Source organism: Eublepharis macularius, chromosome 4, assembly GCF_028583425.1.
Source record: "Eublepharis macularius isolate TG4126 chromosome 4, MPM_Emac_v1.0, whole genome shotgun sequence".
Taxonomy (NCBI): domain Eukaryota; kingdom Metazoa; phylum Chordata; class Lepidosauria; order Squamata; family Eublepharidae; genus Eublepharis; species Eublepharis macularius.
In genome coordinates this window covers 80,429,416-80,457,137 of record NC_072793.1, presented here as the reverse complement: position 1 = coordinate 80,457,137, position 27,722 = coordinate 80,429,416, and the positions used below count along the sequence as shown (strand labels likewise).

General features: G+C 42.0%; 1 protein-coding gene across 3 annotated transcripts in view; it reads left to right on the top strand.

The window, feature by feature from the left end:
• The window catches only part of MGAT4B (alpha-1,3-mannosyl-glycoprotein 4-beta-N-acetylglucosaminyltransferase B), a 119,118-nt gene that overhangs the window by 46,005 nt on the left and 45,391 nt on the right, over window positions 1–27,722 (top strand). For all 3 annotated transcript variants that reach the window (XR_008596821.1, XM_054976064.1, XM_054976063.1), the window contains exons 2-4: window positions 21,398–21,577; window positions 23,368–23,508; window positions 26,073–26,206. Coding sequence is in view for 2 of the 3 variants with exons in the window: in XM_054976064.1 (XP_054832039.1) it covers window positions 21,398–21,577; window positions 23,368–23,508; window positions 26,073–26,206 (455 nt within the window). In the remaining variant the exon portion in view is untranslated. The remainder of the gene's footprint in view (window positions 1–21,397; window positions 21,578–23,367; window positions 23,509–26,072; window positions 26,207–27,722) is intronic.

The following is a 27,722-nucleotide window of genomic DNA, read 5'->3' as shown; positions in this document are numbered from 1 at the left end:
ATTTTTAGTTTTGATGATCCAGAGTTTTCTATAATATGTTATGTTGTTCATTTCCCAGTGTGCTTTATTCCCCAATCAAATGAGAACATAAAAACAACAACAAAGCCTTTGTTTTGTGTGGAACAGAGAAAATGCTTAGGAAGCTTTATTTCTGCTGTACCGCTTGTATAATTAGACTTCTAATGAAGTAACTCTGCTTGTGCAGGGGTATGGGCTTAAAGTAATTATCCGTAATAGAAAAGAAGTGGAAATATTGACCTAGTGTGGATGTAATGTTATCCTCTCACCTAACCATGGTTAGATGCAAGCATCCCACAGGCTTAGTATATATGCTTACTCAGTTTGCAGCTATGGCTAGAAGATGATTTGAAACTGATTTGGTGCCAGCTATGATTAGCAAAACCACTGGTTCCAATTAATGCTAACCATAATTGACTCCAAACCTGAAAATGGGGGAGGGAAAGTGCAAAGTTACAGTATGCTTCTGTCCTGTAATGATGGTTAGGCAATTAGGATAGGAAGCATTAGATCCACACTAAGCCATTTTGAATGCGAGTCTCCCTGAGCTTGAAACTGATGGCAAAATAAAATAGTCTGTTCTAATGGACCGACACATGTCCCTATTAGATTTTTAAAAACCCTCTGGTTTGAAATTACCTTAACATGAATGCAAATTACCAACCAAAATTGCACAAAACTCAATTTGCCTTTACAGGAATAAAGGGACTGTCTGCTGCTGAGCTAGTTGCTGAAGCAAAGCCTTGCAGATTCTCTCAGGAACTGTATTCATTTTACACTTTCAGGGTTTTTTTTTCTAAAACCATCAGGCACTTATAATAAGTGGGGCCCCTCATCTTTTTAACAGCATGTCAAAGATTACATACATTATTATCCATCACAGTTGCATCTGTCAGCTGTGTACTCCAGGAAGTGTCTTCCTCCTGGCAATTGCCTTGGGTCCTAGATGCAGGATGCCTGACTGCATGAAGACTCTTCTTCCTCCCCTTCCATATGGTGTGGTGTTTGAGTGTTTGTCTCATGTTCATATCAGCTGATTGTGTTATCTGAATCACCTAGTCTCCAAAGAATTGTGTTAAAAGATAATTTTTAAAAAAATACAATCTCATTTCCCCCCTGTGATCTTTCTGTAACCAGAAATACTAGCAGTTACTTTTAATGGTGAGCTTTGGAAAAACATAGTGAGTTGGAGCCAACCACATGGTGGTGAGGCCTACCACATGCCTCCTGGACCTGTGTCCATCATGGCTGGTGAAGGCCAGTGTTGGTGGACTGTGGGATTCCTTGGAAGCTTTTATTAACACATCCTTGGGTGCCAGGGTTTTCCCCAGGGAACTGAAGGAGGCTGTGGTGAGGCCCCTTTTAAAGAAACCATCACTAGACCCCACTGACCCGCTCAGCTACTGCCCAGTTTCAAATCTTCCATTTCTGGGTAAGGTGGTTGAGCAGGCAGTGGAGAAACAGCTGCAGAACTTCCTGAAGGAGACCTCGGCTCTAGATCCCTTCCAGTCTGGCTTCTGCCTAGGACATGGGACCGAGACACTGCTGGTCGCCCTCACAGACGATCTCCACAGACACCTGGATTGAGGTAGATCGGCTGATGATTTTGTTAGATCTCTTGGCAGTGTTTGATACAGTCGATTACGATCTTTTGACCCACCGCCTCGCCAATGTGGAAATACAAGGGATGGCACTACAGTGGCTTGTCTCTTCTCCACGGCTGGGGACAGAGGGTGGTGCTTGGGGAGGAATTGTCATCCCGCTATCCACTGGTATGTAGAGTGCCACAGGGGGTAATACTCTACCCACTGCTGTTTAACATCTATATGCGCCCCCTCGCCCAGTTGGAGCGGAGTTTTGGGCTTGGGTGTCGGGCTTGGGTGTCATCAGTACACTGATGACACCCAGCTATATCTGTTGATGGACGGCTGGCCTGGATCGGCCCCGTTTGCCCTGGAGCATGCTTTCGGAGCCGTGGCTGGATGGTTGAGGCAGAGTCGCCTGACGTTGAACCCCTCAAAGACGGAGATTCTGTACATGGGCCGCGGGGACATGGATTTGGGACCCTGGCTCCCTACTCTCGATGGGGCAGTGCTCACACCAGCGATGAGGGTTAGTTGCCTGGGGGTGATCCTAGATGCCTCTTTAAAAATGGGGACCCAGGTCACAGCAGTTGCCAGGTCTTCCTTCTTCCGTCTTCGGCAGACCAGGCAGCTTGCTCCCTATCTTTCGACCTGTGACCTAACTACAGTGGTCCAAGCAGTGGTCACCTCTAGGCTAGACTACTGTAACGTGCTCTATGCAGGGCTTCCCTTGAACCTGATCCAGCGATTGCAACTAGTTCAAAATGCAGTGGCGCATGTCATCACCGGAGTGCCTTCGTATGCACATGTAACACCAGTATTGCACCAGCTGCATTGGCTACCAGTGGAGTACCGAATCAGATTCAAGGTTTTGGTATTGACCTATAAAGCCCTATGAGGACTGGGACCAATGTATCTGTGGGACCGCCTCTCCCTGTATGAGTCCCGGAGGACGCTTCGATCCAGTGATAAACAGCTGTTAACAATCCCTGGCCCCAAGGAGGCCCGCCTGGTGTCAACCAAGCCAAGGCCTTCTTGGTCCTGGCTCCAGCCTGGTGGAACGCTCTGTTGCAAGAGACTAGGGCCCAGTCAGATGTGTTATCTTTCCTCTGGGCCTGTAAGACAGAGCTGTTCTGCCAGGCATACGGTTGACACTGGTTAGGGTCTCCCTGCTGACCGAATTGAGGAAAATCTGCCCTCCCTATCAGATGTATTCTCTGCCTAGCCTCTGTTAAACATCTGTGGAGAGGACTGGGTGGTGGATTCTTTTTTGAGAAGTGCTGCCACAGTGTTTTAAATATTTATAATACTTACGTGATTTTAATTCTGTTTTTAAGTGTGTATATATATTTTCATGTTTTATTTGTTTGTTTGTTTATATTCAATGTATATTCCACCCTCCCCACATCAGCAGGCTCAGGGCAGTTTACAACAAAGTTTAAAATCACATTTCTCAATTTATACCATTTAAAAACATAAAACACCTTAAATACCATAGATTAAAATAAATATATATATAAATGTAGACACAGTGGCACATAATCTGGACGACCACCTTTTTAGCCATCTCCAGAGCATTTTGGCAGGGAAATATGTGAGAGATGGAAGGTGCCTGGCGGAACAGCTCCATCTTACAGGCCCGGCAAAAAGCTAACACATCTCACCGGGCCCTGGTCTCATTGGACAGTGTGTTCCACCAGGCTGGGGCCAGGACTTAAAAAGCCCTGGCCCTGGTCGATGCCAGGCGGGCCTCCCTAGGGCCAGGGATCTTTAATAGATGTTTATTGCTCGAGCGAAGAGTCCTCTGTGATTCATATTGGGAGTAATGGGGTTCATATTGTATGTAATCCTCCCTGAGCCTGCTATTGCGGGGAGGGCAGAATATAAATCTAAATAAATAAATAATAAATAAATAAATAAATAATAAAACCCGCTTTTCTGCTGCTGAAAAAGGGAGGCCGTGGTCCCCTACGGCCATAAAAAAAAGGCTAAGATGGGGGTTTGGAGATACGTATAGACAAAAGGCATATGGAGTAGGGGGCTGTAATAAGGATGAGAATTAGTTGCAATTGGCTGAAAAAACTGGTTGGATCCTGCCTGTGTTGGTGGTGCGGGTGGGGGTGGAGATGTGTTGTAGCAATGGTGTTTTAATGGTGTGTGCAGGAGTTAAAGTACAGGCATTTATATAACTGAGGATGCCTTAAACATCTAACAGCAAGAATAGGTATGGAAAATGTAGGCTCAGTCAGCAGTTGGCCTAGGATATGGAGATGAGGTGGTTTTAAGCAATAACTAAGTGTAGTCCTTCCTGTCATGAGCCAGAACACTTTATTCGATAACATGTTTGATTCAAACATGGGAGGTCCTACTTTTAACCTCTGTTCAGATCTAGTTCTGTCTGCTGGGTTGTTTGTGTAGGGAGCTTACTCACAGAAGCAGTATAATGTCGGATGAAGATATTTGCAACTTGACTGTACTTATTTGATGTTACCTTTTTTCCACACATACACAAGCTGGTGAACATATACCTGTGCAAGTAAGATGGCATATATAACCTATAAACTGGGTCCTGGTTACGAAATATCTAGATACCCTTTAACATAACTTGGAACCTTACCTCAGTTCAGAGTAGGGTTTGTTTACATTATTTATAGTCCACTTTTCTCCCTTAAACTCAAGGTGGATTACACAGTGTGAGTCAGTACAGTCAATTTCAAAGATATTTCAATAAACAATGTAATAGGATATATAAATGCACATTTGCAAACCTTTAAAACTAGCTGGAATCTAATACAGAGTTGAAGAAATGCTAAACAGAGCATAAGCAATTCTAAGACTGACATATTAATCAACATGTAAACTAACCTTTAGGATCATATTTACAGCAACAATTCTGCCCCCGGGCGGCCGGCAGCCAATGGCTTGAGGCCGGGGGCTGCATTTGCCACCACAGAGGAGAAGCGGCAGCGTTTCCCCGGCCTCTCAGGGTCACATGGGAAGGGGGCAGGGCTAAGTGCCTTAATAGGACAGCCCTGCCTCTGCATCAGCACTTGCTTCCTTGTTTTTTGCTTACCGTGTACTGCTTGCTGGAGCTGTGGCTATTGGACTACGGTGGTGCTGTATAGGCCATCAATGGCAGGATTTAGTTGGGGGGATGTTAGCGGGATGGTGAGTACCCTTGGCACATCCCCATTGGTGGGGATATTAGGGGCCTGTCAGGATCGGCTGGCATGCTTGGCGGTGGCCAGTTGAGAGGGCAGGCTGTCTGGTGGGATCTCCTGGACAAGTCCTTCCCTCATGCTCCACGGCGGAGGTGCTTGAAGCTTTAAGGGGGAAACCATCCACCAGGCTGGCCGTATCCCAGCCATGCATGTGAATGGCTCGCATCTTGGGCAGCGGGTCTCACCCAGACAGGTCAAAGCAGGGTCCAGGGGAGTGACCTCAGGGCTTGACCTGTACTGCTGGTTAGGCCCTTGCCAGGGTTTTTTAGTTGTTGCAGTTCATGTTGTTGCCTAAATAAAAGTGGCCCTTTATTACCCAAGCCTTGTGTCTGCCTCTTATTCCGACTGGGGGTGGGGGGGGAACAGTACTTAGTAATAAAGTGTGTAGTTCCTATCCCTTTACTTATGCATCTATTTTAAACTACTTCTGTCCAGTCCTCCTATCTGAGTAAAAAGCCCTCTTGAATAATTCGGTTTTGCATCATTTGCAGAAGGCCAGGAGAGGGGGGGCTTTTCTGACCTCTTCAAGTAGGCTGTTCCGTATGGTAGGGCCACCATAGAAAAAGCATGTATACGAGCAGCTGTTGATTTTGCCCATTTGCAAATAGATACCTGCAGAAGGCCCGGTACAGATGAGTGAAGTTGCTGTGGTGGAACAGCTTTAGCAGCAACAAGATGAATTTCGAACTCATTTTGCTACCTGAAAGTGCTAAACAAATTCTTGTTAAGTATTGGGGTAGTACAGAACCATCCACTACTTACCGTGCAATCCTAACAACCCTTTCCTGGGAATTAACCCCATAAAATAGATCAGAATAAGGTTTAAAGTAGGCTTGCTTAGGAGTGCTCTCTTAAGGCCAGACTAGATGATACTGTATTCCAGAATTCATCACAGGGTCAGTGTTCTGGCTTTTGAAAATAGTGGTGGGGAAAGACAATAACCCCTGGGCCCCTGCAGAAATTTAAAAAAACTCTAATCCCCAGCTATGGAAGACCCTCCACCCTAGTCCCTTGGATTTAAATTCAGTGTTCTAGCAGCCAGGTTCCTGTTTTACTCCACCCTTCCACAACAGAGAATCATGAGTGGACCCAAGTCAAGCATGGACCCAAGTCCTGCCCACCCCATAACTCACTAACCCCCTTTTGTCTGGGAGATGTCCATTATCAGTCAGCATGTTAAAGAGAAAAAAAGAATGTTAATAGCTAAGCATACTATTCTACTGTAAGACAAGCACACACACCCCTCATGTTATGATCACCTGCTATAGTGGTGTATCAACATGGTTGCAAGGGTTTTTTTATGGCGGGTGCTGTCAGGAAAATAGCAGTAACTCGAGGAAAAAGGAAATGGCTAGGAAGCAAGGCTTGGAAGTGATTGGATGTTGGCAAGAATTTAAAAGTGCACTGAACTGTTCAGACTCCATAAAAAAGATTGCTTCAGGTGCATTCCTTCTAGAAACATCGGTGCAAAGGAGGTCTGAAAGATCACAAGGGAAAGTTGAGAGGAAATTGGCAGAGCAATGCCTAGCAAACAGTACGATATGTAAAGCTGGGGGGAAATACAATATAATGAAGAAGCTGAGCTGGAGCAAAAATTCCTTGTGGAAATGACCAATTGGTTATTTCTTGAGGCTGCATTCACATTTTATGATCTATTTATTATTTTACCTGGCTTTTCATTTTTTACTACGCTGGTTTTCTTAGTCAGGCTGATTGTGAAGGATTGTGTGTTGGCTCATCAGACAGCATGTAAGTATCATACCGAATTTTGTCATACATCTGCCAGCTGCTGTGAGCACTGAAGTTGGAAGAACACTATGAATGGGAGGCCAGTGTACTAACAGTATCAATAAAATACTACACCAGCACGTTGGGCCTTGAGCAGAAGAAGTTGACAAAAACTGTATCTTCTTGTACAGAGGAGTTTTAAAAGTAGCATTGACAAAATGCCACCTGGTTTGCTAACTTCTGTGCATCAGTTTGACAGACTTTGAAACAGCAAAATCTTTATACTCTCTTGTTCAGGAAAGGGAATTCAGGGCACAAGCTATACTTGTACATCTCATTCCTTTTGGCTTTCAGTAAAGTCAAGTCCTGTTGGGTGTTAGAAGACTAGAAGCAACCTCAGAATACAAGTACTCCTTCAACAGGAATTGAAAGTTTTACTTCAAGTTATTTAAATAAACTTGAGGCTTAGAATTCAATGAGTGATGATATTTGCAGCAGTCCAGTAAGAGCCAGAAACAGCCAATAGTATGCCTGTAAGAAGTGAAGGACTGTAACGCTGTCCTTCATCTCAGGTTTCAGAGGGGCACTATGAGAGAGGAGGTCAAGGGTCTGTCCATCCTTCCTATCTGCTATCCTGGAGCTATCCCTTTGAAGTGTAGATTTTTTTTCAGGAACTTCCTTTCTGAACCACACTCTCCATCTTGCCATCATGGATGCAGGACATGCCATCCTGCGTCTCTTGGCATCCTATACTAGATAGATAGAAGAGAGTGCTATCTCTGCTCTTCCCTATCTTCAATGGAACTCTTAGAGTAGAGGTAAAGTTTCACTTCTAAAGTTTAAGGCGGGTTCTGTGGGTGTGTTTGTTCCTCCGCATGCACTCAGTGCATCATACACGGTTTTGCTGCACGTTCTGTGCTATTCTGCTAACAGTGCCCTTGCCTGTACAAGAGTGCTTGAATCTCTTCAGATGATCCACTGTACAGAAGAGGATTTTATCACATTCCAATCCATAAGGCACTTGCTTCAAGAGCATTTCTCTGTCATCTTGAGTAAGTTTGCCTTGGCCCTACCATAGAAACACTAGCTGTTTAGACTACACCAAGTACTTTATAAACAGTTCAGTGCAGTAAGACATTAACCAAGCAGTGCTGTGGCCATAGATATTTTTGTCAATGTTCACTATAATTCAAGGTACTAAAAGCTGAGTAACAAATGTGCAGGGTTGTGAAACAACCGTGCACCCGTGTGTTCTTTCTGGTGTGCTGCTGCATGAGGCTGGGAAAAACTTTGCTCTGGAATGTGGTACAGAGAGATACTAGACCCAAGGTAATGCCCTTGAAAAAGTAGTATATGAAATGAGTGGTTTACAATAGCTGGCCCCTTGTAGGGCTGGGGGGCTTCTAAGCGTGTCCTTATGCCCCCTGACAGTTTGGTTCTATCTGGAAGAGAGGAAACATCTACATTATCATAAATTAATTGTTTAAAAACTTGCTACATATCTTTCTTTGTGGATGGGCACATGAGAGTTCCTCCATGGTGCACCTATAATAAGAAGAGAGACAGCAACTCAGTTGTATTGGACTTTATTGGTATTTATGGCGGTGATTGCTGAATGAAGGAAATTCTTTGTGTATATGTATATATGATTATGTAAAACTGATGGAATGGGATAAGACTTTTGTATGGATTTTAGGATTATTTATTTTAGCTATTTATTAAGTTACTCTAGAAAAGACCTATTAACATACTATTGAATGAATTGACTTTTTGTATATTGAGTTTTTCCATCAGAGAGTGGGTAATCCCTTTTACCTCTGGCTGTGACTGTTCCTCCATTTGATTTACATATTACATCCTGGGGGTGCCTCTCTTTCGTTTGTAGGTTGTGAAACTTGACTTACACTCAGAAGAGTATGTTTTCTGGTGAAAATGGTTCATACTCAGTGGCAAAAGTTTTTGTTTTTTGTACTCCAGCCTTGTCCTAGTCCCTTCTCAGTAGGACCTCTTTCTCAAACTCATGTCTTAAATGATTTGAACAATATATACTGACACATAACTTTGAGCTGACCCCAGACATTATGCTCAATAACAGATTTTCTTAGATTATCATATTGCCACATTTGGCTCCAGAGCAACTTCATTCTGAATCAAACTGGAGCTGATTTTACACTGCTCATAAACTCATTAGGAATCAAACTCCTCCCCCCTTCTTTCTTCCTATTTTACTGCTGTCTATTGTGATATCAATATTGTACAAATATTTGTGGAAATATTAGATGATACTTGCTCAGTGGCTTGGGAGCCACATGTGGTTCTTTGACATGTCACCTGTGACTCTCCTTACTCAGCACTGTTCCTCAATAAGGCACCAGCTCTGTGTTTCAGGAAAGCAGGCAGTGCCCTTGTCCAGTGGGAATTGTAGTTGACAATTGACTCCCATCTTAAAACAGCCACCAACAGAGGAACAAATACACTGTGAGCCTCCCTGAGGTGCAGGCATCTTGAAAGTAAATGTGGCTCTTTTGGTTGATGGTGATTACAGATGGGGTTCTCTGTGAGCCATGAACTGAGTACAACTGTATTAGACAACTGTAAATGAAAATAAGAAAGGGTAGGATGGAGAAGCACTGGTGATGGCTTTTCTTGGTGTAGTGGTTAAGAGCGCAGGACTCTAATCTGGAGAGCCGGGTTTGATTCCCCACTCTTACACTTGAAGCCAGCTGGGTGACCTTGGGATAGTCACGGCTCTCTGAAGCTCTCTCAGCCCCACCCACCTCACAGGGTGTTTTGTTGTGGGGATAATAATGGCATACTTTGTAAACCGTTCTGAGTGGGTATTAAGTTGTCCTGAAGGGCAGTATATAAATCGAATGTTGTTGTTGTTGTTATTCATATATTTATTATTTTCATAACATTCATTTTATTTCATATTGTATGTTTTCCTTTATATTTGGTTATTGTCAATAATTGTCTCTGGTTCCCCTAACTAAAAAACTGTTAATAAAAATATAATTTATGATACATGTTTGTTAAACTTTCAGTGTCCTAGGCACAGGTCAGTATGTTTAGTGCCTGGTTAGACAAAAGGAAATGTCTTTCATGTGCCTGTCACTGGCATTCACCATTACAAAGTGGTAATTGACACACATATACACCCCTCCCCATATGGGAGTTGGATTTGCTTATTTGAGTGTTGGTCATCTGTCTGCTTCTTCATCTGTTAAGGAGGTGTGATAGCATGTAGCTCTGTTCTGTACAAGCTGTATGCAGTAGTGTAAATTACAGAGCTATCTACTTGTTCATATGGGTTTATGCAGTTTTAAGAATCTTGAAGTATATAAAGGCATATGAACTTGAGTCCCAGGAATAGGTATAGAAATCACCACCACCACCACCACCACCACCACCACCACAATCTTCCATTTGAAGATTTTAGGAAGACTGTAAGCCTGAGGGAAGGGTTTGTTATTTTTAAATTTAATTTCTATACAGCACCTTGTTTTTAAGGCACTTTATAATTCTGCACTAACAACAAACAGTGGTTTAGGTCTGTACTTGGAAAGCAGAGTAGAGTAGCAACTCTGTTCTGTATTTATGAAGTGCTCAGTTTTGAACTATTTCTTTTCTTCCTCTGCATTTGCTCAGTTTTCCCCTTTTGCTTTTATGGAAGGTCCTATTCCCTTTGAAGTCAACAAGTCCAGTTTCCCAGTTCCTCCAGTGCACGCGGAATGTCGCTGCTGCTCTGCCTCACCTGTTGACACTAATATCCATGACATTCCACAACTGTATGGAACTTGAACAAGAGCTGTCCTGCTGGATCAGACCAGTGGCCCATGTAGCTCAGTATCCTGATTCATACAGTCAGCAACCAGCTGTCTTGGAGCAGCAAGAAACAAACAAGCCATAGAGGCCATACCTAATGTTGCTTTCTAGCACTGGTATTCAGAGGTTTGCTGTTTCTGGACTGGAAATGCAAATACCAGGAGATAAAAAAACAGAAAAAATCTGGGGAGGGGGTGTTTCCCCTGGAACTTTGTTTGGCAGCTCTGAAAGAAAGTCCTATGAAATTCTTTCTCTTGGGGGAATAAGTGACATGATTTGTAAAATAAGGTGTTAATCTAAACATGTAGAATTAAGATTTTTTTAATTAAACATTTTATTTGAAGATTTGTGTAGAATGAAGATTTTAATGTAAGGTAATCTACAGCATTAGATAATAAGTCTTGTGTGTACTGTAGACAAATGCAACATATTTTCAAAGGTATGTGTTCATTGGTTAAATGTGACTAATTTTGTCCATGGTTAATACAATCTGAAGAATTCAATGTTTTCAGTTCTATGAAGTTTAACTTGATATTCAGATATACTGTTAGTCCTGTTATGTCTGTAGGATATTTCCATACAAATACCACCCTTTCTTTTTTTTACTACAAAATTTTTCTTTTCTGTTTTCAACTTTTATTTGTCCCTACCTCTCAAGATAGAAAAAAGATATGTGTGCTAAGCTTACATAGAAGGCGGCAGTTTGCAGTTATCTCCCTCAAATATTTAATTTGGACTCTACATTAGCAGTGCTAGAATGAGGTGGTGCCATGGTGCTGGCTTCTCCAGTTGTATGGAATACCTTTCAGCTTATTCTGAGGATGTGACAGGATACTTGGAAGAGATCTACCACTTGTTTTAATGACCCTTGCTCCTCCTGGTTGCTAAAATCTGCCGGTGGGGGTGGTGGTGGAGAGACTAGGTCCAGGAGAGAATAAATGCCTCCTTGAGAGAAGTGGTGGTCACCCCTACTTTGACACAGGAATAAGCCCACCTCCTAAAGAAATCTCCTCTGGACCCAGGAAACTTGAATAATTACTGTCCAGTTTCTAACGTACCATTCTTGAGCAAGGCAATTGAACGCTTGGTGGCTGGATTCTTGGGTGAAGCAGATGATTTGGCTCCTTTCCAATAGCCTTGGTCACCTTGGTGGGAGACCTGTGTCAGGAGATGTATGGGGTGTGTGAAACCCTGCTGATTCTCCTGGACCTTTCATTGGCTTTCAGTACTATTGATTATGGTCTCCCTCTTGACTGCTTTTTGGGATTAGGACTAGGAGGCACTGTCCTGCAGTGGTTTCAGTCTTACCTTGAAGGTAGGTTTCAGAGGGTGATGCTGGAGAGCTGCTGTAGAACCTCTTGGCCTCTGTTCTACAGTGTCCCACAAGATTCCATCTTGTCCTGCATGTAGAGCCTCTACATGAAGCTGGTGGGAGAGGTCATCCAGAGATTTGGGCTTAGTTCTCATCAATATGAAGGTGATACTCAGCTCTGTCTCGTGCTTCCAGCTGTTATGCTATTATAGAAAAAAACATAAATATGGGTTTGATAAGAAAGAGTTGCGTATATGTATGTTTCTTTCTCCTTAGGAAAAAACCCAGGAAAATCCCCCCCCCCTATATCACTACTTCATACTTAGAGGTTTCTCTTAGTCATATGGCTAGTAGGCATTGGTGGACTTATCCTTCATGAATCTTTTGAATCCATCAAGTTTAGTAGCCATTAGTACATCCAATGGCTGTGAATTCCACAGTTTACTTGTTCATTGTGTAAAGAAGTAGTGCCTTTTGTCTGTCTTGAATCTATTAGCCATCAACTTTCTTGTGTGAAATAGGATGCTGGATTAGATGGACCTCTGGTCTGACTCAGCAAGGCACCTCTTGTTTTCTGCTGTTGTTTCAACATTTTTTTTTGTCTGTATGCTAACCTGTAATAAGTATAGCAGTTCCTGTAAGTAATGGCCTGCTGTAAATTCACAAACTGAATTTTTGACAAGGGTAGGAGGTTGGGACAAGGGAGCTCCAGTCCTTAGAGATTAGAAGCATTAAAGCTGGGCACAGTTTCACAGTTTCTGCATTTCCAGCTAATGAAAGGAAATCTCCCTGACAGTGCTCCAGCTCTCTGGTTTAATGAAAGGTGCAGTGCTGCGCTGGAGCAGCCAGATCATTAATGACTGATAATCAGTAACATTTCCCTTTTGACTCTACTATGAGGGGATAGAAAAGAGGATGGGGGCTTTTTTTGAAGCCACTGAACTGTGACTTGACTTCTGCTTTCTCTTGGGGGTTGTGTAAAATATTTGGAAACAAAATAAAATTCTACTTGAACACCTTGCTTAGTTCTTGAATAATATGTATATGTATGCATTTTATACCAGTTCCCTCACAGGTAACTGTGCTACGTGAAAATTGTGGAAACATCATGTGCATTTAGGGTTTTTTTCTTCCTCTGTATGTTAACTGTTCATCATTTCTTCTCTTGTGGTGAGTGGGTTTTGCTTGAATGTTGACTACAAACTTTAATTTTTTCATGTGCAGGAGCTGAATAATGCTAAATGTGTGCATGGGCAGTTGTGGATTGTATAGTAGTAATGCTAATGAACTGAGAAAAAAGGAAAAGGAGGGAAATAAGAATGTAATTGCTGAGCAATGTGGGTTAGGAAGTTAAAATGAATATGGAAAAGCACATTCAAAGAGGGGAGGAGGCCCAATAAATATGGAGGAGGAGGGATAATGGTTACTTTAAAGAGCACTCTGAAATGTTTGTCCAAATGGTGATTTATATTATTTAAAGTAATTGTAGCTAGGTTAGTGCCTATTTATACGGAACTGTCTTTATAACTACGTAACTGGGATGTGCAGTGCTAACTTAGGTCGGGTGGAGAGTTTTCAAGGTACTTGTGGTACTCAGGGAGAACAAATCATGCATAAATCAACTGCAGCAGGCATATCCTTTGCTCATGAGAAAGATGCAAATGCATAGAGAATGGCTAAGCATAATAGATGCAAGTGGTTTGTCCCATGTTATGTTTTTAGACAAGGGATTGCTTACAGCAATACTGCAGCAATATGAAAAATGGCCCATAGCACTGAAAATGTAAATGCTTTGGGGGCAGGAAGGGTAGATACATTCTACAAGGAAGTCTGACGGCTTTAAGCACATGAAAAAACGCTTTCAAATGGAGGGACTGTTCTAGATCTCTTTCATACTGTGATGTTATCCCTGTTTGAATGCGTTTCTGTCCCGATAATTTTGTAGGCAAGTTGGGGGTGTTGTTTTTTCCAGACAGCAAATTAAGTTGTATGCAGTGTTTGTGGATCAGGTTATGTATTTCAGATGGTACCACGTTTTTCTGGGCTTCGTACCTTTTAATTTTTTTCCCCCTTCACAGTTTTGTTCTGTATCAACAAAGCAATATTTTAGTGATTACGTGATTGGTCAATTTCTTTCCCTGCTGTAACTTCATCTCCAGCCTTTTTAGCATCTTCTGTGGATTGGACTGCAAGGCTTCCTGCCTGTTACCAGATTGGTCACCAGTCCTCACCACCACCCATTTCCTGTCAGACGTTTAAAGTACGATCTGTGGAGGGCTGGCTTCTGTGGGTTTCTGATTGGCATTTCTGGTGTTTGTGTTGGGCTTCCTAGGTGTTTGTGCAGTTTGTGGCCGCTGTTTGTGTTCTTAGCTGTTCGGTATGGTGAGTCTGTGTGCTGTGTGTGTAATGGTGACAGAAGTGGTGCAGGTAGTGGTGGTGAGGAGTACCGTTCAGCTGTGTGATGTGCTACTGCATACCCTTAGAAGTCCTTGCCAGAGACTCCCCATATTGGTACAAGTGTTCCAGTCTTCTTCCAAGCGGCCATGCTAATAACTGATTAATTTAACCTTCCAGAGGGACCTGGAAAGTGTAAGGAGAAAGCTCTTTTAGGGCACCACAGTAACTGGAGGGAAAGTACTTCATTTTTCAGCATCGAATACCATTGGTGATTCTGCCCATACACAACTCTCAGACTGGATGTTACAATTCATGAACTCGCAATATAGCTTTTTTTTTTTTTTAAAGGATGAAAATATTAATGTGTGGGGAAAAGGTGGCAGGTGCTGTTAGAAGTGCTACAGATATTTTAATCATAAATCTGCCACAGTTCAGACATATGAGCACAACAAGGGAAAACCCCGGATAGTGAAAACTGCAAACAACAAGTCCGGGAATACACAATGAACCAACAGTTCTCCTTTTATCTTATAAACAGTATATTGGTGCGAAAGTGCAAAGTGCAAATGAATAAATACAATATACAATAAATACAATAAGATCTCCTGTTTCTTCTGTCCAAGTCGTTATTGAATGATAACAATGTCCATAGGGGATGCCGTGAAAGACCACAGTGGGGACCCAGCAATATACAAAATACAAACGGAGAGTCACAGTATTAGAAGGGGGGTGACCCCAGTCCAAGCTGAAGAGAAATCCAGATGTGCCGACGGGATTATGCGTGCATCTTATACTATTCCCGTTTCGTATAAATCATACTTCTTCCTGAGCACAATTAATCCTGGACTGTAACAAAAGTATAAAATTATGAAAATTCATAGAACAGTCATAAAAAATTCCATTATACATGTAAACACTATATACTCACTGGTCACCAATTTACTAATTTCTCCGATGTGACTACTCATAAGTTTTCCTCCCAACTTCAGTACATAACGAACATAAATCACGACTATAATACAACGGACAAGAATCATACAATGAAAGGGCTCCCTTAAGTACGTTTTTATAAATTAGTTAATTGACATAATTACATCCATTAAATGACATCTTAAAGGGCAACACAACTTACATACAAGAATATCAAAATTCTTAAATGATACAGATCAAACAATATAACAAACAGCAATATCCGGAAGACAACCTGATTTAACCAAAAACCCGAAGGGCAGCATTATACAATTCAAAGGAGTATTAAGATTACAATAGATTTACATAAATCTTTTTCATATTAACTATTTATACAAAACCCAACTAGTGGGCTAGTGGCAATCCTATAAAGGAAAGAAGGAATCCTAAATACACAAAAATAGTGAATAAATCCATTGAGGCATGCTATCCCAAAAAACATGAGTAGTCCATTTCATTATTTAACCCACGAGGAGCTATACTCCGAAGTTTGAAAATCCATCTAGTCTCAAGCTGCAATAGTCTCCTAGGGCTGTCCTTGGTAGAATGTTCCTGGATCATGTCAACTACCGTTATTTTAAGATCTCTAAGGTTATGGTGGCAGTTCAGATATGTAAGTTGTATGTAAGTTGAGCTGCCCTTTAAGATGTAAACATCATTTAATGGATGTAATTAACTAATTTATAAAAACGTACTTAAGGGAGCCCTTTCATTGTATGATTCTTGTCTATTGTATTAAAATCGTGATTTATGTTCGTTATGTACTGAAGTTGGGAGGAAAACTTACAGTCACATCGGAGAAATTAGTAAATTGGTGACCAGTAAGTATATAGTGTTTACATGTATAATGGAATTTTTTATGACTGTTCTATGAATTTTCATAATTTTATACTTTTGTTACAGTCCAGGATTAATTGTGCTCAGGAAGAAGTATGATTTATACGAAACGGGAATAGTATAAGATGCACGCATAATCCCGTCGGCACATCTGGATTTCTCTTCAGCTTGGACTGGGGTCACCCCCCTTCTAATACTGTGACTCTCCGTTTGTATTTTGTATATTGCTGGGTCCCCACTGTGGTCTTTCACGGCATCCCCTATGGACATTGTTATCATTCCATAACGACTTGGACAGAAGAAACAGGAGATCTTACTGTATTTATTGTATATTGTATTTATTCATTTGCACTTTGCACTTTTGCACCAATATACTGTTGATAAGAAAAAAGGAGAACTGTTGGTTCATTGTGTATTCCCGGACTTGTTGTTTACAGTTCACACATATAGCATACATAAAACTCAGGAAAAGTTTTTTGTTTGTTTTTTAAAAAAGGATTGACTCTACATTTAAAAAAAAACAACAACCTTAGCCTTTAAGATGTCTGCAACAGAGGAAAGAAAAAAAAACCATTTGGCATCAGAAACCAAAATAGTTTAGAGCCTGTCTGAAACTGAGAAAGCAAAGTTTTGCTGTCTGTGAGATGATAGTTAGCTCTTTTCTGGTTTAGATTAATTAGACTGCTAAGTATTTATGTAATTTATCTGATTGTGAAATGTTCCCTTTTATTAATCTGAGGAACAAATGTCAAATTTCTAATCAAACAACATTGTAGCCTATAAAAGCTATCTCTGAAAGCAATGGCAAGGCTGTGCATGTACTCTGCTTCTTATAAAAAGGGGAGATCTTTTAGATTTCAGTTTGAAATAAACTTGCTTGAAACCTTACCTTAGCAAACCTTTCTGTACTGAAAACATCCTTGTGTGGTGGGTTGTCCCTTTTCCCAGAAGGCCAGAGGTGCAATCTGATTCCTGCTCCACTTAGCACTTCTTGCTCAGATCTGTCTAGCATTCTATACAGGATGCAGGCAACAGGCAAAGTCTGAAATATCCCCGCTAGCTAGCTAGCTAGCTAGCAAACAAACAAAAGTCCAGCCTGATGACCAGTTTTAGTGAACTTGAAAACTTGAGCACACTTTTGTGTTATTTTGCTTGTTTTTACATGTCTTTTTGTTTTGGATTTTGCTTTGGACCAGTTTGGCTGCCTTTACCCTCTGTCTGTCAGTTGTAGAGTAATTCAAGATTCCATTCCCTGTTGTTTCCTGTTGAATACTGTGTAGGAAGTGTAATAGTTAGGTCCCCCCACCTTTTTTTTTTTGGCAGTTGTTAGAAATGTATGCCAGAGGCATCTTATAATTTCGAACATAGTAAATATCTTATGATTCCAAACATAGTAAATCTATGTTCACTTTGGCACACAGCTGGGCAAGGATGGTGGTGGGAGTTTCCTGTCCAAATATTGTGCTCCTAATAGGCTTGTTGTTACGGTAATCTAAGCCTTGTTTTTTGTACATCTGAATCATTCTCAGCTGCTGAAGCTAGTAGGAAGCAGGGAAGGAAATGGCTGAGCTTTACTGATAGATTTGCCCAGTGTGGATTTATAGGAAACCTTCTCTTTGAGAGACTGTGTCCCAGTGATGGAATATAGAGGGCTTTGTGACCATTCTGTATCTGGTCTGTAGCATTCACTTCAGGCAATGCCTTAAAAATGTGACGATGGCTATGAGCATGTGGGTCAGGCATACATCTACCATGAAAATTACTACTTTTTAGTCAGAAAGAGTGTAAGGAATATTTTGTTTCTGGGTAGATACCGTTAAATGGCACTTTTTTGAAAGTGTGGGGCAGGGGCTCTTGACAGAAATTAATCAGTTACAGAAAATACTTCTTTTCTCATCTTCACCTTTTTGTTTCTGCTGCAGTTTTGTTTCTGCTCAGTGCCTTGTTGGGCTCCATCACTTGATTCACCAGGGCCTGTGAATACTTCCAAGAAGAAGCTTTGTTTCTGATTTTTGTGTCATCAGTACATATATAGGGTCACTGGCTGTCTTTACTCATGGCTGAGTTAAGACAGAGAGGGAGGAACTAAACTAGAACCGAGGCCTGTAGGAGATAAACGTCAGGGCTGGGGGAGCAGCTTCATGTCCATCACTGCCTTCTGGGTCTTGCTGAAAATAATACGCAGTTAGCTTTGCCTGCAGTGTACTTTGAGCTAACCAGAAGTGAGGCTTACCGATAGGATGCTCAGGAAAATGCCTAACAGCCAGATAATTAAATACTTGCTCTATCAATTGATTTTGTTTTCCCAAGAGCTGCCTTGTGCCATCTGTCTAAGGGGACAATCTGAGGTCTTGTATCCTTTCCTTAATTATTGATGCAGGTCTGTTTTTGAAGCAGCTGGTACTTTGGACACAGCTGGGGAGGTGTCTTGCTGATCTGACTTTCATGACTCTCTTAGCCTGCCATAGGTGGTATTGGATGGCAGTGGTGGTAGGAATCCTGGTTCTTCAGTCTTCAAACAGTTTTTTTAAAAAAAATTACAGAGCCTTTGGACTGGCATTTTAATTTGACCCTTTGGTTATTCTCTATTCTTGCTAGATTGCTTTCTGCTGGGATTTTGGACTTCAGCTTGTACACAGTGCATTAGGACTGTGGAAAATAAGCTCAGGGTTTTTTTTAGTGGTTCAGGCAGGCTATTTTTGAGTCTTTTCTGATGGCTGGCATAAGGAGTGCCAGTTGCCATAGTAATAACAATAACATTGCTTTGCATAACATTTGAATTTTTGGGATCTCGTGAAACTTTCTACTAGTAGTGGGGGTGGGGCTCATTCCCTGTTTCAAATATGGGCTCCGATCTATTTCCCCGCCCCCAAGTCTTGGTTTTGCTGCTCACAGTTTCCTCTAATTGCCAAGCCTGAAGAGGCAAGCCAGAATGAATGAGGGTGAACAGTAGTTTATGAGGAGTTCTGAGAAACAGGCTTGTTTTAAAATGGGATAAAAGTAGGTGTCCCCTTTCCTCCTGTCTACCACTTTATTCTTATCCCTTCAGATGTCAAAATGGTTGCTTTTTCTACAGGTTTTTAATAAAAATACTGAGACTTTTCTGGGCTAGGTACAAAGTCACTATTACCAGTTTCAGTGCATCAACCGTACAGTTGACATCAGTGAAACCATCTGTGTCGATGCATGTGTACACATACAGTTTATGGCTGTAAACGTTGTGGCAGTGATTCATTTGCAGTTCTTGAAATGTTCATGCATGACAAACATCAGTATTCATTCTGTTACTTTCTCTCTTAAATATTGTCAAATGGGGCACATCAATATATGATATGCCCCTCTTCCACCCTGATCAGGAGCAGGAGCATGAACATCACTCCCATCCTACGTTTGTTTGTTTGTGTATGTGTTTATTTATTTATTTATTTATTTATTTATTGTTTTGATTTATAAACCGCCCATCCTCAGGGGCTCTACATTCACTCCATTGGCTACCTATCAGTTACCGTGCTCAATTTAAGGTATTGGTTATTACTAGAGATGGGCACAAAATGAACTATGGAACAAAATTCCGTACAGAATGGCCAGTTTGTAGTCAAAGAACCACGCGTTCCGTGGGATCATGTTTTTCCTAACCAAACGAACTTTTCTTACTGATCTGCTGCCAGTTCGGACACTTTTGGCACCAAATACTCCCTTGCCCAGGCAACGGTGACAGTCTTTAGCTTGCCCCCAATCTGAGGCCTCCAGGCTTGATTGGCAGCTGTCTCTGCTAACTAGAGAGCTGCCACTCTAGCCTGTCCAGCCAGGAAAAGGGGAGGAGGGTTAGAATCTCCAAGGCAACTGAGGAGATGGGCCTTCAGCAGCCATGGTAACACCAATCTCTTCCAAGTCCATGTTAGGCAGGTTTTTCTGCCAACCAGAGTGCTCCTGTGTTGTTCAATCTCTTGGCTTTTCCCATAAATACGGGAAGCCGTGTGATTCTTAGTTTCAGTTTCTCTAGAGTGGGAGAGGGAGGAGAGCTTGGTGGCTGCCTGTGGTGTTGCCCCCCCCCCCGAACCGATTTGGAAATTGGGTGAGTTCGTGAAGTTCGTGTTCCATGTTCCATGGAAATTAACGAACCACAAACCGAGCGGTTCATATTTTTCGTTCCGTGCCCATCTCTCCTTATTACATACAAAGCTCTTCATGGCCTTGGCCCAGCATACCTACGGGACCGCCTCCCTCACTATGTTCCTCCACGGCAGCTTCGCTCATCAGAACAGGGTCTCTTGCAGGTGCCATCCTGCACATGGGCGAAATCAACAGCAGCCCATAGACGGGCTTTCTCTGTGGTGGCCCCTACCCCGTGGAACGGCCTGCCTGAGGAGGTCAGGAGAGCCCCCCACTCTCCTGGCTTTCTGCAAACAATGCAAAACTGAATTATTCAAAAAGGCTTTTTACTCAGATAGGAGGGAAGTATTGTAGGGAGGGGGTCTCAGATGCTTTGCTAATGAGTTAGGGACCATAGACTTCACCACTATGTTATCTTGCATATTCTCTGTTGCTTTGAATATGTTCTCCTGTATACTACTTGTGCTTCATGTTATCTAACATCAGTCCTAGAGCTGATTATGATCTGTTCCAGCAATTCTTCAACCCTGTATTGGATCTGTGCTAATGCTATGTCTTTGTAAAATCCTATGTCATTGTTTATGGAAATGTCCTTGATATTGCTTGTACTAATCTCACACTATGTTGTCTGCCTTGAGGCTCAGTGAGAGAGGCGGACTATAAATGACATAAATAAATAATAAAAAATAAATCAGATCCAATCTGATGTATTACTTTCTTAAGCTATATTATACCTATCATATTTTATTCTACTCTCCCTCCAAAGAGCTCTGGGTGGTGTACATGGTTCTTCCCTTTATGTTTTATCCTTTCAACAATCCTGTGATGTAGGTTAGGCTGTGAGAGAGCAACTGGTCCAAGCATACCGAATGAGTTTTGTGGAAGAATTTGAACCTGGGTCTTACCTTTCTCAGTCCCACACTAACCCTTACTTCAGTCTGACTATATATACTGCTGCTATGAGGTGAGACATGCTCAACCAATGTTTCCCTCTGCTGGAAATTTTTTAACAAAGTGAGTGATTCTGTGTATTATCCCGCAAGCTTCCACCTCAAGGTGACTTTCAAAGGAACCTAGTTTATATGTAAACCATTTAACTGTGACTTTGCTTCTGGCTACTCCTAACATTTCAGAACTCCTGCCCAAAGGCTATAAATCACAATACAGGTGTGAACATGTAAATATTTAAAAGAGTTGCAAGACCCACAATTGCTTGAATATACATTTAGATAAATCCAAGAGTTTCTTCCCTCTTCCAAATTAGCTCCCAGAGCAGGATGTTCTCTTCCTTATCCCTTCCTTCCCCATACCCCTTGAGCAAAAATTGGACTTTGGTATGAAACTCTCTTGCTCTTGCGGCAGAAAAAGGATACAGTATTTTTCCTTCTCTGCAGGTGATGTTGTGGATATCTATCAGCGAGAGTTCCTAGCACTAAGAGACCGCTTGCATGCTGCAGAACAGGAGAGCCTCAAGCGGTCCAAGGAGCTGAACCTAGTCCTAGATGAAATAAAGCGAGCCATCTCCGAGAAACAGGCCCTGCGGGATATAAACCGGACGTGGAGCAGCTTATCTGGTAAATCAGGCTTAAACAAGGATGAGCTCATGATACATGAAAATGGTGGAGAGGAGCACACATCCATTGTAGTACCTCAGACATTCTATGTGTCCCAGGGGAGATTTACTATAGGGATGCAGTGCTGAGCATGTAATGGTCTCTGAAAAACATTATTTGTAGTGTGTGGGAAATAAACTTTTCCCTCTTGGTATACTAACCATTTTATGTGAATGGGATGATTTTTCCCTAATCCTCTGAAACATAAGAGTAATCTGAATTACCCAGCTGTTGTCAGAAATATGTGACATTTTGGTAAAAATATTACCCCTGTGTATTTAGACTTCTGACCTCTGTCCTCCCCGCCCATTCCTCATCCCCTGCTGCCCACAGCTCCTGTGATTCCCCACAGTTTCCCTGTCCCAGTCTCAAGCAGTAGCCATCCCCATTCCCCTAGGCTGCTGGAGCCTTTTCAATTTTTTTTTAAAAATTGCCAGTTCAATATTGCTATATCACTATATTATTATACTAATATGCATATATTATGCATATTATATTATACTAATATGCAGATTCTCTAAAGTACCAACTTTCATTTTAAAAAGTAAGTCTCTAGCCCCTTCTGTTGTGAAGAAACACATTCCTCATTGTATCTGCACAATAGAAGGGGCTACAGACTTACTCTCTTTTTAAAAAAATGAACGCTGGGAATTCAGAGAATCTGTTACACACATTGGTATAATGGTACATTGCTATAACAATATTCAGTTGCTGATTTTTTTAAAAGCCCCCCGTTGGCACAAGCAGAAATGACCACTGCAGGAACAGTTTCAGGGAAAATCGCTGCTGTGTAGTGAGAAAATCTGAATTTTCCCACCTATATGACAACCATCCAGGCTTTACTGCAGTCTTTTCCAGAACTACACTGCAAAGTAGGTTTGAGAAAGATCACAGGAAAGCTAGGGGAAGCCCTGCAAGTGCACAGATGTACCACAATGCTGTGGGGAAGCAGAAGGAAAATCCACTTCTCAACAGCATTGCACCCAGAACAGATAACCTATGTGGAAAAGACCCTCTTCTCGTGCTTTCTAAGCCTGCTTTTTCACTTTACAGTGACTCTAGGAAGGTGCTTGCCATAGGTGGTCTGGAAAACGGTGCTCCTTCCTGTACCAAAGGCCTTCTGTACACAGGCTAGACTGGGTTGGAAGCTGAATTTCAATGTGTGGTTTTTCTGCTGCTTCCATGACCCCTGGTGGTAGTGGCATACCACCTCAGCAAGGCTGCATATGGAACATGTTTAGGGCTATTTCTGTACATTTTTTATTTATAAAGGTGCACAATTGTGATCGATAAACATACAGAATCTCATTTCAAAATGAGAGATTAATACTTCCGGTTTTTAAATAAGTTATAACAATTTGTCTCTTACGACAGCTAGCTTTTATGTGCCCAGATACATGTTATTTTTGTTTAAATACACACACTGGAAGTTTCAAGAGCATCTCCCAGAATGGCACAGATTTAGTAACTAACTCTGCAAAATCAGGGCCACAAGTTTTGGAGAAAAGGCAAAAATGCTTAGCCAAGGGTTTGTTTCCCTCGTCTCAAAAGATTTCAAGGGAGGGCATGTTCATCCTTCTCAAGTCTTCCTGATAAACTTAATGGGATTAGTGGGTGCAAGTGTAGATGACTGGGCTGATTAAGTGATAATCTGGGCTGGGCAGATGGTGCTGTGAAGTGGGTAAGTCTCTCAAACTTCACAGTCTCTCCATTACAATCTTATAAAAAGGTGTCACTCGCCTGTTTTTCAGACGAAACAAAATTAAAACTGTGGAATATCACTAACAAGAATGTGCTGCATCTCCCCACCATCTTTCATCATTTGCCACATTTGCTATCAAAGGAGAACAGCCTGCAGCCTGCTGTGCATGTAGGACAGGGGCGCACTGGAGGTAAGTGATGTGGCTTGCTGCTCTTTAGGTCACTTACCTTCACCTTCTGGCTGATCCATGTTTACTCTCTCACAGTCCTAACTGGATTGTCAAGACAAGCAAGGATGTTAACTTCATTAAGGTTGTTTGTTGTATTGTAATCTCAGGATCAGTGAATTGGGTTTTGGTTTACATCTTACAGCTGCCAGGTGGAGGTCACTTTCAGTTGCCAGGGGAGCTGTTATCAAGGAGTAGACTGTGTAGCAGCTTTTTATGTGGTTGAGGCCATATCAATGCAAATGTTTCCCTTTGGACTCTTGCACTGGTATGGAGAAAACTGATCTTTCTGCAAGGGCAAGGCCCTTGATGACAGTCACCCAGATGGGGCAATTTGAAAGTGACTTCCATCTGGCAGCCATAATGTGTGTTGGCCCTGAAGGGTTTGCATGATACTTGTGCTTTGATTGGCCCTAGAAAATGACTTGCTATTTCACACCAAGAACATTTCTGCACAGAAGTTTCTGGTGCTCCAGTGTACCTGTATGCTTGCATTAAACAGGAAATGCAGATGGAAGTTTTTGGAAAAAACACAGCACAGGCTTTGCTCTTTTTGCTTCTGTGAATTCTGTCATCTGGGCTCAACTCACAATTTCCCGCAGAGGATCTGCACAGGTTGAGCATGAATGATATGTATCTATGGGTCACAGGCATTAATAATGTCCCTAGAGAGAAACATTCTCAGGGATGCACTGCCAATGCTACCTTATTGAAAAAGGAGAGAGAGCATGACTGCACCTTTTTGAGGCTCTGTTGCCTCATGTGCCTCATGCTTTGTCTGTTAAAATAAACTTCATCCCCTGAAGGCATGTTTGAAGTCATCTGCTCTTGATTCTTTGAAGTCTTAACCTAGCATGGAAGGTATATGACATATTCTCCTTCAGTCAGGAGCAATGCAGTATTGAATGTTCCTGTGCTAACATCGGTTCTGTGATCACTGTAGTGACTGACACTTTACATCCATCTGTACGGAATTTGGGGGTACTGGTTCATTTTCCTCCACACATGGAGAACTGTACTGAAAACAGCAAGAACAGGAAGGAGTGTTAGTGTCAAGAAATTGGCCTCTTTTAGTCCTTCTTGGCTTTTCGAATCTTTGATTCAGGCTACAGAAGGCCCCTCTCTGGAAAATTAGTCGCTATGACTTTGTAGTTCTCAGAGAGATAAGGGATGAGATGGAACTGAGGCACAGAGGTGCAGATGAGATCATGGGATCAAAGAGCTTCCAAGGCAAGAGGCCAGGAGGGAGTTTTACACTCACATCTAGAGATGGGCACGAACCAAAATACAAACCAAAATTAAGCACAAACCAGGCCGGTTCATGGTTCGCGAACCACGGTTCATCAGATCCCATTTCTGATGAACCACCACGAACTTTTAGGCTGGTTCATTTGGTTCGTTTTTTGGTTCATCACTGCAGACAGCCTGGTACCAATCAATCAGTTTCCTAGGCATCAGGGGATGGACTTCCTGCAGACCTTCTGCTGACCTGGAAGTGAACTTTGCTGGCCTGGAAGTGACCTTCTGCTGGCCCGGAAGTGGCAGTTTGCTGACCCGGAAGTGACGATTTTCATGAACCAAATGGACCGGTTCGCAAACCAGGGGCAGGTTCGTGAAAGTTTGTGGTTCGTGGTTCGTGAAATTTGACGAACCGTGAACCACATGTTTCGGTTTTTTTCTGGTTCATGCCGATCTCTACTCACGCCCCATCTCATTAGTGCAACAAACCTGGGGGATGGTAAGTTGCTTTGTTTGGGAATATGCTCCAGTTGCAGAGGAATGTGGTTGCATGTCCTAGCCAAACCCCTTGATTGGTCAGGCAGAAACAGGCCATGCTGCGGGCCACCTGGCATAAAACAAGGACCTTCATTCTAGTTTGGGTCTTGCTTCTATTCAGATTGCTTACATGCCATTCTGTGCTCTGGACTTAACTATCAGGTTTGTGTCAGCCCAGGACTTTTGTCTCTGGATTGTTGACTCTGGAGTCCTATCTGGACTTTTGTGCTTCTGGTCTGACAAGGTAACATCTGCATCGGGGGACCAAAGCCTGTACAGTATTTTAGACTAGTTATTTAGTTTGATTAGTTTCTTTCCTCTCTTGTACAGTTTCTGTATTTGTAATCTTTTGCACACTTCTTAATAAATTTTATTAATTATACTTCTGTGGTGTTATTTCGGTATTGAGCTTCAATATAAATCCAATACTTTGGCATATTTGGTTACAGCTATCTAATTCAGTTTTTTGTGTGGAACACAGCCTGCAGGCATCCTACCCTGCTGAGTTTACTTCTTGGTTAACACCCAGTAGGACTAGAGACTTTGTTCCTTAATATCTCAGCTGAGGATTAGTTAAGAGGAACTGGTGGTGGCTCCCATTACCCAGGGGATGAGAATTCACTCCCCAGTAATGTGTTTTGCTCTTGACCTTCACTCTGGCCTTCTTGTGGATACAAGGGGCTGCAACAGTAAGCATGTGTTTGGTTGTCAGCAAATTCACTGTAATTACGTGTTGCTTTGTTCCTGTACAGTATCCGTAGTGATGGGAATCCCCAGTGTCAAACGGGAGGTGCACTCCTACCTTACAGATACCCTAAGCTCTCTGATCTCAGAGCTCAACCAGCAGGAGAAAGAAGACTCCGTCATTGTTGTCCTGATAGCTGAGGTAAAATGAGCCTTTCACCTCTAACCAGCTTTGATAGCTCTGCATCCCTTTATTGTCTATTTGAGAGGGACTTGGTATGGATCCAGGAAGTTGTGTGTAGTCATAAAGCAGCAGGATGTGTCTCTGCATGGCAAGGGGCCAACTTCTCCTTTGGCACAGAGAGATAAGTCCAACCTTGGGCTGCTGTCCGACAAGGATCATTGGGCACATCCCGCCTGTGGGGCCCAGCAGGCTGTTTTCCAAAGTGAAACAATGTTTGGATCCACTCAGCTGTGGAGGGTCAATACGTTCGCAGAAGGCTGCACGGCCGTTGCCAAGATGGCACTTGTGTACATCACTTTAATTTAAATTACATTCTGCTTGTTGACCCTTGTTCTTACAGAATGTTAGGCAGCTGTTGACTGAATTGTTTTAAAAAGAGGTCTGGCAGAAACTGCCACGTTCTTGCAGGTTTATGTGTATTTGCTGCACCACCTGCTTGGCATCCCAAGAAAGGCTTGGCTTAAAGTGAAGACTATGCATTTTGCTACTCTGATACCCTTCATCGTATTCACTCTTGAATTCTGGAGTTACCATGACCCCAGCACTTTAATCTATGATAGCTATGTTTTGTCTTGTGGTTTATATGACTTCTTCCACCTCCATGACAACCCTTACTGAGCGTATTTATCATGGGCTTGAAATAGCCTTTCTTTCCAAAAATCCTTTGAGGAGCAAAAGAGTTTTCAGTGATATGATATTGCTGAGGGAATCTCAGCGATTTATGTCATCTTGCAGATTTCCTTTATCAGCATAAGCTTTTTTTTTTATAGATGGCATTTTTGGTTTCGAATTTTTTAGTCCTTTGCAGTTGTTTCTCAGAAGAAAGTTGCCACCTTTAAGACCTAATAACTGCTATTCATAAAATAATAGTCTTTTGCTTAGCAAAACTTTGTTTGCAAAACTCAAGGCTGCTTCTCATGTTTGAGGATTTTTAAAATTTTTGCAAAGGGAAAGGATGTTTGCCCGAGTCTTTCTTTGGCATTTAATGTATATATTAGGAAGCTGCTGCATGCATCGGCTTCTTGCTGTAGAGAAGACATACTGCCCTTTGCTTTAACACTGACATGCTTTTAATGAGTGAAGGTCAAACTCTGTTGAAAAGGGGACATGTCAAGCAGTCCTTAGGGGATTTGATTGGTGTGCCCTGAGTACTGGCAAGGCATTTAAGGTCTCCATTTTCCATTGTAATTAACTAGTGAATCTTTTATGAGAATTGTAAAGAAATGATCAACTGGAAACAGTTAAATATGTGTTCATTTGTTTGATAATTCTCATGTATCTTTTTTGGGGAAAAAACCCCTGCCATTCCACCTTCCTTTAAATGAATAGATCAATAAAATTTCTGCTTCTAAAAACACTTTGCTGAAGACTTAGATATGGAGAATAGTCTAGGCTGCAATAATCTTTGGTGTTACAAGGAATAATATCTCAGGGATTTCTAAGAATATAGTATGCTTCACTGTCCATAGAATGT